The sequence below is a fragment of the Lactuca sativa genome, chromosome 2 (genome assembly GCF_002870075.4).
Source record: "Lactuca sativa cultivar Salinas chromosome 2, Lsat_Salinas_v11, whole genome shotgun sequence".
Taxonomy (NCBI): Eukaryota; Viridiplantae; Streptophyta; class Magnoliopsida; order Asterales; family Asteraceae; genus Lactuca; species Lactuca sativa.
The window spans coordinates 221,754,681-221,771,819 of NC_056624.2; the positions used below are offsets into that span (position 1 = coordinate 221,754,681).

General features: G+C 31.0%; 1 protein-coding gene and 1 long non-coding RNA gene across 2 annotated transcripts; one reads left to right on the forward strand and one right to left on the reverse strand.

Annotated features, from left to right (window-relative positions):
• Window positions 1–2,303: 2,303 nt before the first annotated feature.
• On the forward strand, window positions 2,304–4,928 carry LOC111879838 (sorting nexin 2A). Its single transcript, XM_023876270.3, has 5 exons — window positions 2,304–3,630; window positions 3,707–3,916; window positions 4,011–4,271; window positions 4,344–4,430; window positions 4,582–4,928. The coding sequence occupies exons 1-5, from the start codon at window positions 2,566–2,568 to the stop codon at window positions 4,657–4,659; spliced, it is 1,701 nt and encodes a 566-aa protein (XP_023732038.1). The 5' UTR covers window positions 2,304–2,565; the 3' UTR covers window positions 4,660–4,928.
• A 2,698-nt stretch (window positions 4,929–7,626) lies between these two features.
• Window positions 7,627–8,196, reverse strand: LOC111879837 (uncharacterized). The gene is made up of 2 exons (XR_002846248.2): window positions 7,871–8,196; window positions 7,627–7,780 (listed from the first exon to the last, which is right to left on the reverse strand). It is a non-coding gene; the product is annotated as an uncharacterized LOC111879837 (long non-coding RNA).
• Between the last annotated feature and the right edge of the window lie 8,943 nt (window positions 8,197–17,139).

The following is a 17,139-nucleotide window of genomic DNA, read 5'->3' on the forward strand; positions in this document are numbered from 1 at the left end:
AACATATAGAACAGTACTTGGTACTGCAAAATAAGGAAAATCAGGATTCAGTGTCGTCGCTAGCATTGAAATTTTTTATTTAATCCCGGTAATGTTAGTTCCGTTGGGTACTCGATATCATTTTTTCGCCTATTTCAGTATTCAGGATTCTCAGGTTGGTACTTATAGAAAAATGTAAACGAGGAACCTAAAGTGTAATTTACTCTTTTATAAATCACAATTTTAAATAATATAACCATCCAAAATTAAAGTAATGACTAAACTATAAAGTTCTAATCTAAAACAAAACAAGTAAAGATTTTCTTAATTAAGTGTTATTATTGAATATTTAATTCAAGATTTGATTGAGATTATCATATCATCATACCCCCATTTCACCATCTCAAATTTCCCCCTCTTTGCACACCGCTAAATAAATGCAGAAACTACTTGAACAGTTACTTTGTAACGATAGTTAGGAAGAATCAAAATAAGGAACACATAATCATTTTGCTCGAATAGTTTCTGGATTTTTATTTACTTTTTTTAGTTTAAATTGAAGGTCATGTTTGAAGTGAATAAGATAAAGATGAACATGAATAAGATGAAGACAAGGGGCAATATAATCATTTTGCTCGAATAGTTTCTGGATTTTTATTTACTTTTTTTAGTTTAAATTGAAGGTCATGTTTAAAGTGAATAAGATAAAGATGAACATGAATAAGATGAAGACAAGGGGCAATATAATCATTTTGCTGAAACTTAACACTTTTAACACCGTTTAAGCATAAAACTAAAGGTTGTTTGATAGTTGTTGACTGAGTCATATATGACTGGGTATGAAGCTCTGACTGAACTTGCATCTAGCTGAAACCATGTTGTTTGATTACAACTCTGACTAGATGTGGTTAACTCTATAAATGACCATTTTACCCATATATTATGTTTACCAAAACCAAACTAGAGCTTAGTGTGATCTGCATATTTTATCATTTTACTACATTATCTTGAAAGAGCACTTTCAAGACTAAACCAATATGAAATAAATAAACTAAAATCATTCGCACGAAAACAATATGAAAAAAGCATATTTAACAATCCATACTATAACATTTTGCAGAATTAGCAGCCAAAGAACCAGAAAATTCAACTGTTTCATACTTATTTGACTTTAGCATACATAGATATCATCATATGATTGATAATGTTAACAAACGACACAATATAATTTACATAATTGCATATGGTTCACAAAAATTCTCTTGACAACAACACTTGATAACAATGCTAATGGTTTACACATTCATAGGAACATGAAGGACATTCATTTGTTTAAAAAGCTTAATCGAACAAGAATAATGTTTAATTTTTGTAACAACTTTTAACAATTGGCTTAATTAAACAACTAAGAGCAATGGTTTTCTCTGTGTCATTTCATCCAAAAGATTTAACCAAACAAGTCAAAATGAAGTAAAGCATAACAATTAAATATATAAGTTTAGGCCAAAAGGAATGAATGGTTATTAATCACACATCACTTCTATGTCCTTTGGTGTCGCCATGATTACACATCACTTATGTGGGTGGAGAATCAACATCAAAGGCAAATTAAGAATCTAGACTTTCTCAAACAAAGATTCATTAAATGAAGCCCGATTTTGAAACAATCGATAACCACACAAAATCCATGTTGAATATTGAATATCGAAGATGGAATCAAGAAGAATAGAAAGAAGATGGACATGTTGTTGTTTATTAGGAAAATGAGGAATATGGTGACAATGTATTCTGTCAACCATAGCATACACATAGACGTTGGCGTCAATCGAAGGAGGGAGGAGCGACACATATGGAGGTGGGAGGCGCATATGTCGAAGGTGGGCAAAGAAGGAACGCGTGGTAAGTAGGAGGAGAAAAGAAAATTAGGGCAAATAAAGTTCCAGTCTCAGTCAACATTAATATTTTACTGGTTCGAGTAAGCCAATTTTGTGGATCGAGTCAAAGGTACCGACCCAATCAGATAGAAATCAAACATCTTGACCGGACCGAGTTAGACAAAAACGTCGGACCTGATTAACACCAAATAAAACAGAGCCTAAATATGTTTTATAAAAATTATCTAGGGATCATCTTTGCAATAAATTAAACTTTCGGCCTAAATCTAAAGTTGTTGGAAAACTATAGTGATGAAATTCATTATTCCTTTTTATTTTATTCGTAGCAGTTCATGTTTAGAAGGCAAGATAAGGGTGGGCCCAAGTCTCCTACTTGGCTACTCATAACATTAAATGAAAATGAAAATGAAAATTAATTAATATAAAACAATTAAGAAAGAAAAAAAGGAAAGAAATACGACTCACTCGATAACTTCATCCTTGCCGTGTAAAGTGTGAACTCCGGAAACAAGCAGCTCCGCCGCTGATCTCCGCCACGAATACAGGCCGTCAAACTTAAATCCCCACCCTCACATCTAAATTAAACTTCATCGATATGAGATAGTATAACTCAAATCAAATTTTCCTCAAAAATCGATATCCTGATTTTGTATTTTTTTTTCTCCGATCAATTGAGGATTCCGATAAATCGATGATGGGATCCGAGAATCAGGGCTTCGAAGAAGCCCAACTCTATGCATCTCGCGAAGAAATGGAGTCTCTTGTTCTTGACGACGACGATAATAATAATAATAATAATAACGATAACATTTCGTCATCCAGATCCAACGGCGGTGCTAATGGAGATGGTAGTCAACATCACCATCCTCTCTCTTCATCCTTGCCGTTTGCGGAAATACCGACCACCTACGATGATGATCCTTTGTTATCTTCGCCGTCCGCCCACAAAAGCCCTAACGCGTTCAATTCGTTCCTTGAACCCCCTTCTTATGCGGATGCGGTATTCAGATCGTTCGACGGTGACCACGGCAAGCAAATTAATGGTCACGGTGTTGTGTCCACGTCTTCTCCGTCTTCCAGTTCCGATTACTTGAAGATTTCCGTTACGGATCCGCAGAAGGATCAAGATCTAAAAAATTCCCTTGTTCCTGGCGGAAACACCTTTGTGACCTACTTGATTACCACGTGGACAAATCTACCGGAGTTTAACGGAACTGAGTTTAGCGTCCGGCGACGGTTTAAAGACGTTGTGACGTTATCAGACCGGTTATCGGATTCATACCGAGGGTTTTTTATCCCGCTGAGGCCCGATAAAAGTGTTGTTGAGAGCCAAGTTATGCAAAAGCAAGAGTTTGTTGAGCAGAGGAGAATGGCTTTGGAGAAATACTTGAGAAAGCTAGCGGCGCATCCGGTGATAAGGAGAAGTGAGGAGTTGAGATTGTTTCTTCAGGTGCAAGGAAAGCTGCCATTGATGAAGACAACGGATGTAGCGTCAAGGATGCTTGACGGGGCAGTGAAGCTGCCCAAGCAATTGTTTGGGGAGTCCATTGTGTCTGCAGCTGTTGATCCCAACGAGGTCTCACAGCCGGCGAAAGGAGGGAGGGATTTGTTGAGGATTTTCAAGGAGTTGAGGCAGTCGGTTACAAATGACTGGGGTGAAACGAAGCCACCGGTGGTTGAAGAGGATAAGGAGTTTTTGGAGAAGAAGAAGAAACTGCAGGACTTCGAGCTGGAGTTGAGTAACGTATCTCAGCAGGTCTGTTGTTTCTCCTTGTAATTTGATGTAGAAAACAGATTTCATCATATTCTTGTTTCGTCTTGTGGAACTCCAGGCCGAGTCTCTTGTTAAAGCTCAACAAGACATTGGAGAGACCCTGGGGCAATTAGGGCTGGCATTTGTGAAACTCACCAAATTTGAATCCGAGGAAGCCATGTTCAACTCCCAAAAAGTGAGAGCTGCAGATATGAAAAACGTAGCTACATCTGCTGTTAAAGCCAGCAGATTATATCGGGAGTTGAATGCACAAACTGTCAAACATTTGGTATCTCCTACATTTTCCTTAATATTTTAGAAACAACATCTGCTTCTTTAATCTTTCAGCTATGTTCAAATTTGGCCTCTGTTGTTTTTTGCAGGATAAGCTTCATGAATATCTTGGAGTAATGTTAGCTGTGAACAATGCATATGCAGATCGATCAAATGCTTTGTTGACAGTTCAGACTCTTCTTTCAGAGCTTTCAAATTTAAATTCCAGGATTGAGAAGCTTGAAGCAGCTGCTTCCAAGATATTTGGTGGTGACAGGTCTAGAGTTAGAAAAATTGAGGAGCTGAAAGAAACCATGAGGGTTACTGATGAAGCTAAAAATTGTGCAATTAGAGAATATGAACGGATAAAGGTATTTCATTAATCATAATTACTAACAACACAATTACCAAAATTGAAATTTCTTATCAATTGTGTTTTACAGGAGAATAATAAGAATGAGCTTCACAGACTTGACAAAGAAAGACATGATGACTTCTTTGGCATGTTGAAAGGATTTGTTGCTAACCAGGTATCCTTTTTCTAACTTATCTAATACCTTAAGCCAAGTTTTTTTTTTGGCTTAACGCATTAAGTCATTATGTTCATATCAAGTCAATCAGAAAGAATATTGTTTTTTTTTTTTTTTTGGGTTATAAAGTACAAATTATTGATGATAACAGGCAGGGTATGCAGAGAAGATGGCTAGTGTGTGGGAAACGGTTGCAAATGAAACAAGTGGATATGCAAAGACTTTTTAGGTGAAAAGGGTTTTGTGAAACAATGTTGTGTTTTTTTTATAAAATATTTTTTTCTACTTTTTATGTACACTCCTAGGACTTGAGACCATTTATCTACAAACAATTTTACAAAAATGTGTCCCTTTTTCGTCACACTCATTATTATTTGACCCTTAGCAGACCATTGTTGTGATGTATGTGCATTTGATTAAGTATTTTGTATTCGGTTTTCAACTTTGGGTGCCTGTATTTTATTTATGATAAGATAAGATGAATCAATTTTTAGCTCATGGTAGGAGATGCTGTTATTGCAAATTTGCGATAAACGAGTACGTTAATCAAAGTTTACCAATCAGGAGGAAACCACAGAGAAAAATAAGCGAATGTTGTAAACATTATTATTACATTATGTTTCATTGTAATAACATTATGCATTTATTATACGATTTTATTTATTAAGAGTATGTAAATATAAATGGAACAAGAGTTTTGATTTAAGTTACTTTGATATTCTAATATTCAGTTGTTGTATACATACGTGTAACGTGTCTCTACCAAAATACTAATAAATGCAATGTAATTAGAAACACATGCGGTAATCTTTTGGCTACGGGCTACAGCCTACAAAGGCAGTGTAAAATGTGGGCTCCGACCCTCATAAATGAGTTATGCTCATTCTCTAGAATGGTTATTATCTTTTTACACATGAAGTATTCTGGTGAAGCTTCTCTCAAGAAAAATTTTATTTGGTTCATATATGTAAACATATTATAAAACAACTTAAACTGTTACCATTTATAGAATACATCAATTCAGGTCTAATTACTTAATTGTGTATATAGAATTAAAGTTGTAAGAAAATAAAATAAAACGGATCCAAAGACGAGATGGGTTGGGGACACACATCTCTTTACGTTGGTTTGTTCATATATTTTTATACTAGTTGTGAAACCTGTATATTATACGGGTTAATTAAAAAATAATGTTAAACCGGAGCGATTAGATGAAAAGTTTATTTTGAATTTGAAATATGAAATAAGTGAAAATTATGAAGAAAAAGAACGTGTAAAAAATAAATTAATTAAAATTATGTGTTAAATTGTTAGACCCGTGTACTAAACGAGTTATTATAATAAAATGTTAAATACAAATGTTTAAAGTGTAAATTTATTTGAAATTGAAATTGAAATTTCAAATTTGAAATTAATAGTTATTATAGTAGGTTAATTTTATGGAAACTAAATTAATGATATAGTGGAAATGAATAATGAAGTAATTGACAAGTGAAAATAAATATATTTCAAAATTATGACAAAATGACATGTGTCCAAATAAATGAGAGAATGACAAGTGACAATAACATTTTTATTTATTAGGATAGATTCTTTATTTACGTTCATGAATTATTTCCAAATCTTTTTGATGTTCATTTGTACAAAGCTTTTATTTACGTATGATTGTTCATTTGGATGTTTATATTCATTTATACGTGTTAAAGTTTGCCCACTTATGTTAGTATTTGTTGTCTGTGTCCAGTTCTATTCATTTATATTTGTATACATTATAAACAAAATCCAACGATCATGAAAACAACAATCTTTTAAACTAACCTAAAAATAATAATAAAATTTGTACCTTAATGTGTTTGTGGCTGGTCATTTGTTTGGTTAAACTTAAATAAACCAACATACACAAGTCTTTGTTTGAGATTATTCGGTTCGTTTACATTCCTATTTACAACGAGTTAAATTGCTTTTTTAATCATATTATTTTTCTACTAATAATATCTAATAACTAATTACAAAATTTAAAAAGGTCTAATAACCTAAAACAAAAAAATTATAAAATAATCAGCTTTGAATATTTATCATTAAATAAATACATATTTTACAGAATAATTTTCTATTGCAAAATTGCTTTTATCAATTGAAAATATTTTTTTTTCTCAAAATGACATTGAAGAGTCACGATATTTTTAATGATTTTACAATAAAACCATAGATCAAGTATTTTGTAAAAGAAATATATATTTCACAAAGTAAAATGATCAATGTTTAAAAGATGATCACTATTACATTTACTGTCTTTAGTCATAAAAGTGATCAACCCTTAAAAACCCGTTATATCAACCTCACTCGTCAAAGGTGTTATTTGAAAATTTTGAATTTAGAGATAAATGATTCCAACCTTTTAAAAGTGAGAAAAATATGAGTTTTTAAATTACACAAACGGTCCCTATTGTTTTTGGGATAGACATGTGTTTAGTCCCTAATTTTGCTTTTAAAACTCGGATAACCCCTATAGTTTGGTTTTATTTTGCGTTTAGTCGATACAGAATTGACAAATTTATATTGTATTTTTTCTATTTCTATTTTGATTTAATTATTTCTTATAATATTTTATAATATCAATCAACCAACTTGGTCCCACCTAGACCTCGCAATAGAGCGAGTAATATCAGTCATCAAAACATGTAAGAATTATATGGGTTTGGAGTAGGCATGTAAATCGGTCTGGAACCGAACCGGAACCAAAACAACCAAAAACCGAATAAACCATAAACTAAGAACCGAAAATTGAACCACATACCACTATTCAGTTCCAACTGGTTCGATTTCGATTCTACTAAGAAATGTGCTATCTAAGAAGGTGTTCGGAACCGAAAATGAAAGAACTAAAAACCGAATAAGCCATAAACTAAGAACCAAACCTGGACCAAATACCACTACTCGGTTCCAATGTTTTCTGGCTCCGGTTCGGTTTTTCAATTAAAAAGTTCATCCCTAGTTTGGAGCGTAATTTTTTATTCGTTTACCCGTCAACGACCCATACCCGCTAACCCTTTTATTAAAAGGTGGGGTATGGGTAATCATCGATCTGATCCGTTTATAACACGTCCCGTATAAAGTTTAAATTATATTTTTATATTGTATATTTGTTACGCCTCGATATTCAACACAAAATTTTTCATTTTTTTTTAAATATATATAAAACACAAATCCAAAAGCTCATCTTTATTAAAAGATCATTGTCATACATTTATTAAATATAAAAGAGAGCTTTAGCGGAAGTCTAAAACATTATAAATTTCATCGATGTAAGTACAGCCACGCTGGAGCCTTTCCACGGTTAGAAGAACAACCTGAAAAATAGTTATTCAACAACTGTAAGCCGATGCTTAGTGAGTTTCTCAAGATACCATATATCACAATACATATACATGCATACAAACCATGGCTCACGACTTTTGGCCGATCAACCAATAATATGTGTATCTAGACTTACGTACTTGCCATTTCGTCGTCAACACACGGGTCTATAGGCTCCCGACCTGTCGCCGTTCCGACATCAACCCCTAACTTAACCGTAATAATTTAAATATTTAAACACATAGAGATTACGCTTGTATAGTAACAATAAGCACACATAAACTATACTTTTGGCTCCACTCAATAACTTAAGTATAATAACATAAAGTACACGAAGACTATACTTTTACCCTATTAGCTCTCTATCCTAACATACATGTATATATATTGTAATAGATAGTATAGTGAGATAACTCACCTGATTACAATAAGAACAACAAACGTTTATCACCCAATTGAGGTATAGCTTGGAAAGTTGTGATCGTAACGCACAAGAAAGTCATATTATCTCCTTTTTACCATTTAGACTTTAAAGGTGAAAAGAATGAATGAAAATTAAAGGACAATGTTTTTATTTATACCCGATGCAAATCTTTTAAAATCAAACACGTAGCATCATTTTTTGACACGTATGTACGAATCATATTATTCCTTTAGATGACGTATTGTTCCATTTGATTCTAATCTACTTCGTATGCTTACTCACCATGGGTGGATTTGTAGTGGTGCACGGGGTTGCACGTGTAATTACTAGATTTTTCAATATTAGTGTAAAAAAATTGTTTTTTATTAGTGTGCACCTAGAAAACAACTATATTATTATTGGAATTTAAAATTTAAACGAAAGGTTTGGTAGTTGAGTTGGTCTGATGTGCATCTTAAGGTTCTCGTTTGTAATGGGTCTTGATTTCAACTCCTGCTCTTAACAATTTTCTTTTTTATTTTTACCTTACTTTTCCTTTTAATTTACCTTTTGTTACTAGGCCCCCAAAAATATCTAGCCATCAAAATCATAGTATAATCTTCCTTCCACATTACACACATTCAGGGGATGATTCCTTACCACCATGAGAATGAAATTTTATGGAGATTAGATAACATTTTATTTCAATTTTTAAAAATGATTGAAAACTTTCTTATCACCATGAGAATGAAATTTTGGTAATAATGCTTTCAAAAATTTATACAACCACAACAACATGGAAACAAACTCTGAGGAGACCAAGAATATGCCCATGAAATGACGAATTTGTCTTTAATGAAGTTTTTCTACACTAGTTTGTTATATTTAATTCACTCTTAATTTTTTTATGTTATTATATTCAATTGAAATTTTTTTTGTGCACCTACTACTACATATTTCTACGTTCGTCCCTGTTACTCACTAACAAAAACTACATGGTGTATAGTTTAATTAATTATAGTTGTACCAAGAATTTGTAATTGACTAACACGTATCAAAGTGGTGTACTTGCTTTTATGAATCACTAGGCCGTGCGTTGCGTGAGATATAAAAAAAATATTTTATATTAAAAATAACTAAATCATTGTTATTAACAATTAAATAATAATTTCATAAAAAATATAAAAAAATGATTTTTAGTATTGGTATTATATTGAACTATATTATAAGAGATAAAGTTGCAACTTGAAGTTGCTTTGCAAATATACAGTTATACGATTAAAATAGAAAAAAAAATTAATTTTTAAAAATAAATAAATCGTTATTGTTATCTATTAAATAATAATTTCATATTAAATTAAAACGTTTATATTAAATATCATCATTATGTAGAAAATACGATAATAAATACATCTTTTTATCCATCTTAAATTTTATCATTCTGTACAACATATGATAACAAAGACAACTTTTTATCTTAAATAGTAAAAAAAAATGTTTTGTATCATAAATATTACAATAATTATGTAGAATATATGATAATAGTGACGTCTTTTATAAGGTTAAAATTTTAAATTGTATTACATACAGGGTTGTAAAACTTGGCTAACACAACCAAATACTCGGTATGTTACTTAAACTCGGCCTCCAATGGAAGCGAGTTTGCCTAACTCAGCCAGAAGACACTCGGATCATTATTAAACTCGATCAAAATCTAAAAGATACGGTTCAAAATCATTTTCAAAATTCTGAAATTTAATTGGTCACTTGTTGATAAAGATAATCTCACCAAAGAATACACTCAACGTCCTACAAAGTTAGATGCAATGAAGATCTCATGGCTTAGTCCCTTTAAAATATTTCACAACATTTCCTATTTATAGAGGAGAATACATTCTCTTGGTTACTCTCACGATCAATGTGGGATGAAGACATTTTAATTAAAATCATTTCTTTATTTGCCAATAATTCCATTTTTTAAATAAAATATTAAATAACAAAAATAATACGTTATCCAAAAAATTTATTGTTCAATAGTTTCATTTTTCAGTAATCACGGAAGTTGCTATAAAAAATTAAGTTTTTATTGAACAACTTTTTGTTAAATCATAAAATCATAAATTCGGTTAGGTACTTAATATAGAAAGTTTGTTTATATGTATTTTCATGATACAAAATGTCATTATAAAATGAATTCATTTAGAAAATATAATTGAGTATATATTTCGTGCTTTTGAAGCAAAGTGATTTTTCAAACAATTATAATTTTATGTTTAGGTTGATTTTTTTTTATATTTATATAACATTATGTAACTTATAATATTCTTATAACAATCTGAATAATCATGAAAGTTTCAAATGTATGTTGTGAAAGGAAAATGCTTCATTTATTGGTCCAAATTGATCAAACTCGGACCGATTCAACTTAATATACCAAACTAAATAACGTTTTATCTATTGAAACCCGGTTTGTATATATTTTGTGTTTTTGAATCAAATTTATTTTTCAAACAATTATAATTTTATGTTTAGGTAACTTATTTATAATATTATTAGAAACAATTTGAAAAATCATGGGAGTTTCAAATATATGTGCTGAAAGGAAAATGCTTCCTTTATCGGTCTAAATTGATCAAACTTAGACCGATTCAACTCAATATACCAAAGTACATAACGGTTTTTCAACTGAAACTTTGTTTGAACCTAAAAAAATCTTGTTCAAAACCATTTTCGGGATTCTAAAACTTAAATGGGCAGTTGTCAATAAAGACGATTTCATCAAAAAATACTCTCAACATCCTAAAAAGGTAGGCATAAGGAAGTTCTCATGGTTTGGTCCATTTGAAACATTTTACAACCTTTCCTATTTATAGAAGAGGAAACGTTCTCTTGTTTACTCTCACCATCGATGTGGGATGAAGACATTGTAATAAAACACGCTTTCTTGTTAATAAAACATTATTCAACTTATATAGTAAAACGTCATTTCTCTTGTTTACCCTTTCTTTCTTGTTCAATAGTTTCATTTTTCTATAATCTCGTAAGTTGCTATCCAAAAAAGTAAGTTTTTATTGAATAACTTTTTGTTCAATTCTAAAATCATAAATTCAGTTAAGTACTTAATATAGAAAGTTTGTTTATATGTATTTTTCAAGATTCAAAAGTTCATTATAAAAAGAATTCATTTATAAAATATAATCTGTGTATATATTTCATGCTTTTGATCAAATTGAATTTTCAAACAATTATAATTTTATGTTTAGGACGATGTTTTTTTTATATTTATATAACATTATGTAACCTTTTAAAAATATCATTGAAAACAATTTGAAAAATCATGAGAGTTTCAAATGTATGTAGTGAAAAGAAAATGCTTCTTTTATGGTCCAAATAGATTAAACTCGGACCGATTCAACTAAATATACCAAATTACATATTTTTTTTTCTAGTGAAACCCGGTTTATATATATTTCGTGATTTTTCAAACAGTTATAATTTTAGGTTTAGGTAGATGCTTTTTTATATTTATATAAAATTATGTAACTTATTTATAATATTATTAGAAATAATTTGAAAAATCATGGGAGTTTCAAATGTTTGTTGTGAAAGGAAATTGATTCCTTTGTCGGTCCAAATTGATCCAGCTCCGGTTCAACTCAATATACCCAACTACATATTTTTTTTCTAACTAACACACGGTTTAAACCTGAAAAATTCGGTTCAAAACCATTTTTGGAATTCTAAAAGTTAACTGCACACTTGCCAATATAGACAATTTCACCAAATAATACCTTCAAAATCCTACAAAGGTAGGCATGAGTAAGTTCTCATGGTTTGGTCCCTTTGAAACATTTCACAACATTTCCTATTTATAGAAGATGAAACATTCTCTTGTTTACTCTCACCATCGATGTGGGATGAAGACATTGTAATAAAACACATTTTCTTGTTTATATAATATTATTTTATATATATATATATATATATATATATATATATATATATTAATTACCAAAATTGGTTTGAAAGGGGTATCACTATTCATTTTGTTTTGACTATTTCCAAAGCACAAATAACTATATTCAGATTAAGTTATTATATAGAAATAATACGGTACAAGTTCTAAAATACGTATTCTTTTGAAAATAAAGAATTTTTTTCTAACAATAACAAATCTTTATATTTACCTTTCTTTTCCTGAAGTAATTTTAATTGAACACTTTTCATCCTTTGTAATTATAAAATAAAACTATTAGTATTTAATAAGTTCCTACTTAACGTTCCTTACTATATATATATATATATATATATATATATATATATATATATATATATATATATATATATATATATATATATATATATATATATTAATTATCAAAATTGGTTTGTGAGGAGGTTTACTATTCTCATCCTTTTCATCCTTTGTAATTATAAAATAAAACTATTAGTATTTAATAAGTTCCTACTTAATGTTCCTTACTATATATATATATATATATATATATATATATATATATATATATATATATATATATATATATATATATATATATATATATATATATTATTAAAATTGGTTTGTGAGGAGGTTTACTATTCTCATCGTAAACAAAAATAAAGTAAGTCTTCCTATTTTCAATTCTTTTTTCATTTTTCTTTCTTTATTTTTATTTGTTTTTATATTTTGTATCCCTAAACTAGTTTTGATGTAACAATTTCTATCCTTATAATTGTAAATTTTATATATATTTATATTTTTTCCCCTTAATTAATTTTTATTTAACAATTTTCAACCCTTATAAATTTAAAGTTAAATTATTAGTATTTTATACATTACAATTTGGACTCTTATTATATTTTAAAGTTATATTTTGGCCCCTTATATAATTTTTTAATAATTCATTTTTATTAATTTCTTAAAGATACACTTTCAAGTCAATTGTTTGTATCCATATTTTATTTTGATATTTTTGTGCTCCACTTTATATGATTTAATCGTCTCTATGATTTATATGGTGTCAAACTCCGTTTTTTAAAATACCGGAGCTTCCGCAGCAACGCGCGGATGGTCCAAATCCTAGTTTAACTTATTTATAAAATTATTGTAAAGAAATTGAAAAGTCATGGGAGTTTCAAATGAATGTGGTGAAAGGAAGTTAAAAAAGAGAGTTTCAAATGCATGAGATTCAAGAAAAAATGCTATCTTTATATGTATGATAATTAAAATTAAAATTCTCCATAAATTGATCCATAAACTTCAAAGTTCATGCATCTTAATTTTTCTTTTTAACAATGCTACGTATATATATTGTAATAAATATGGATTCACTTTGCTTAAGAAATATGGATCCATTTTACTTAAACATATGGATCCATTTTGTTTTACATGGATACGCTACAAGTTTTTTTTAATAAACTCAAAATTTTATAACCAATATATATATACAAAAACAAACTTTATGTGAGTGTTATTACTTTAGCTAAAAGTATAAGCTTGTATGTATAATATATAAGTACATTAATGCATTAAGTATATTTTCAACCCCTTAACTTTATATAATCTGTCATTTTCAATCCTTTAATTTTAATAATTAATATTTATCATCCTTTTACTTTTATAGATATTATTTTCATCCTTTCCACCTTCAACTTTGTAAAATATCATTTTCATCCATTCGTTTTCTAAACTATCCTACTTATCTTGTAGTATATATAAATACGATTTTTCGTCGTTCTACTTTTTAGAATGCATTTTCCACCCTCTTATTTTTAAAATGTTATTTTGACCCTCTCAACACAGAAAATATATAATGTCAACACACGTAAAGTGTAACTTTAACCCTTAACTTTATATAATATATTACTTGCAACCCTTCTATTTTGTAGAAAATTTTTCATTCTTTTAATTTTTAAAATATATCTTTCACCTTCTCCACCTTCAACTTTATAAAAAGTCACTTTCACCCCTTCATCTTTCATCCCCAACTTTATATAATCTGTCACTTGCAACCCCCCGATATTGTAAAATTATGTCTTCCATCCCTTCACTTTTTAATTTAACTTTGTAAAATGTCACATTCACCCCTTCATTTTCTAAACTTTCCTATTTATCCCCCGTCCTATATATGTAATATGATTTTATCTCCTCTATTTTCCTAATACGCAACAAAAACACGTAAAAACCCGCAGCAAAGCATGGACTCAATTACTAGTTATATACATATTCCATTTCTTTCTCTTCTACTAAGATTATATTCAGCTTCACTGTATTATCTAAATTTTTAATTATCATAATTGATTATTTCATTTATATAAATATACATATATAAACAAAGTAGAATTTATAGCTATTTATATCCTTTGTTAAAAATGATATCATAACTTATAAAATATGTGTCGATAAAATTATGAATATGACACATTACCCAATATATAATAGATATTATTTTACGATCTATCTAATTTTAATAATAGATACTAACGTCGTAAAGTAAACGTAGTTAATTATTATTGGAAATATGGGTGTTACAACTCTCCCCAACTTATAATGATTTCGTCCCCAAAATCCTACTCCTAATGCACTTTAAGAAAATTCCTATATGTTATCTTATTGGGGTTCTCGAGGTCAATTCAGGACCTAGCTAACATCTTTTCATCAATTATGACCCTCTATGCTGATTGGGTCATATAATTTCGTTCTCTCCCTTAGACGTATTCTCGAACTCCCCGCAAAGCTTTCCAAAACCAGGAACTCATCAATCCATACCTCCCAAATTTATACCCTACGACTGATGATCGCCTTCTGACGTAAAATGTCGATTTGTTCCTCTAACTAGGATCACTGTCAACTCGTTAAGAAATGAATAAGAAGGGAAATTTATTTATGATACTACAACAGAACACTATCGAATTATTACATTTCAGGTGTTGTAACAACCTGGAATTTAACCAAAGCTACTATAACAGATTTACTGGTTCGAAACTTTGGAATCAATACTCTAATATTGTTGAAAGACTCATCATAAGGCTTCCAACCTACTAAATTATAATGAACATTAGGTCACTAATATCTTTCTTGCAAGGCTCTAACAACTCTACCTACAATAGAAAATAATAGACATTCAAGCGATCTCACACACACACGTTCAGGATAGGTCGTAACAATATCCAAGAACTTGGACTAAGATACTAGATCATTGTTGTCATCATCGCCTATTAGGTCTAAAAACTCACGATCAACACCTTGGTGGTCTGTAGACTCGCAACCGTTATCTCACCATTTTGGAAGAACCCATTCATTATAACGTTTTATGTCTATAAATCACAAAATGGCTCCGCTACTTGGCCTCTTGAGGCCACAACCGATTCGAGACACTTAACTTATGCAAAAGTCTAATCGTTTCCCTATATTAACTTACACATTTTATAGATTCGATTATAGTTTTATAATATCTTACTCATTTATTAATAAAATAAATAACTAAACAAAACACGCAGTATACCCTGAAGTCTAAAATAACACTAACACATCACTAAATGCATATGTAATCGTACTCGACCGTGATCTTCAATTGAACATACGTACCTTAGAACTTACTCTAATTTCTTTTGATCTTAGGTGTCCTTTATTGTCAATCGAAATTTTGCATACAAGAAAACTTGGAGAGCTTAAACAAGTATCTGACGATGTCCTTCGCCTTACTAAAACTTCCAGAGGAATTCCTTGGATCCTCTTGCTACTTTTTGGGTTAAACTTTTACTACTACAACAACACTTGAATTGGCGAGGTACCTCCATAGCCGAATCTCTAGCTACTACAACTGCTTATGAAGGTTTTAACAAGGCTTATATACTGGATCCTTACTACTAATACTATGGACTCTTAGTTAACCTTAACTTTTACTTCTAAAGTCAAGATCAACTAGTCGAAGATAAGGAAATGACTTTCTTCACCGATCCTATCATGTATACTGTCGATACATTAACAAAATTCGGAAGGTATTACTACCTCTTTTAATGGAACAACCCTTATCAAACGATCTCTTCCTAGGCATCTATTGTCTTCCTAGGCATCTATCACTCCTCAATACGCTTCGATGTATGGTACTCGAACCATAACATCACTCCTCAATACGCTCCGATGTATGGTACTCGAACCATAACATCACTCCTCAATACGCTCCGATGTATGGTACTCGAACCATAACATCACTCCTCAATACGCTTCGATGTATGGTACTCGAACCATAACATCACTCCTCAATACGCTTCGATGTATGGTACTCGAACCATAACATCACTCCTCCATCTGCTCATTAGGACCTTCAGAATACTCCCTGTATCAAGTATGGGTCCTCTGCTTTCAGTAGTACGGGCCCATACTACCTGCCACATCTACCCATACTTTCCACACGGACTATCCCGGAGCTCCTAAGTAGCTACTCGACCTTCTCATTCACCAATTCCGTCGCGCGCTCGCTCCCCAACGATATTCTCTACTCTGCCAGCGCACTCATCTGGCTAAGGTTACTCCCTAGGCTCTTCCTAGATTCCCACACTTCTTTGCCATCAGCTGCTGAAGAGCTCCTAATGATGCCAGCCATCTACCTCCTGAATATCGCCATATTCGCTTGGTAGCTGACTCCCATCATCGAGGGTTCCACAAAGCACGAAGCAAGCAACATTCGAGCATTGAAGAATATATATGACTCACTATGGGTGATAACTCCGCTTGCTCTGCTCATCCATGAAAGTACCACCGAACTCTGCAACTCTTCCCCTCGCGGGTTCTAACTATTCTTTCTCTAAGTACCACGGTACTTATCTAGGTATCTCCCCTAGATCACTCCTCTACTCAAATCCCCTAAAGGATTCCAACTAAATATTCTCACTCATCACATACTCAAAAGCACATCGCATATAACAACAATTCCTAGGATAAGGCAT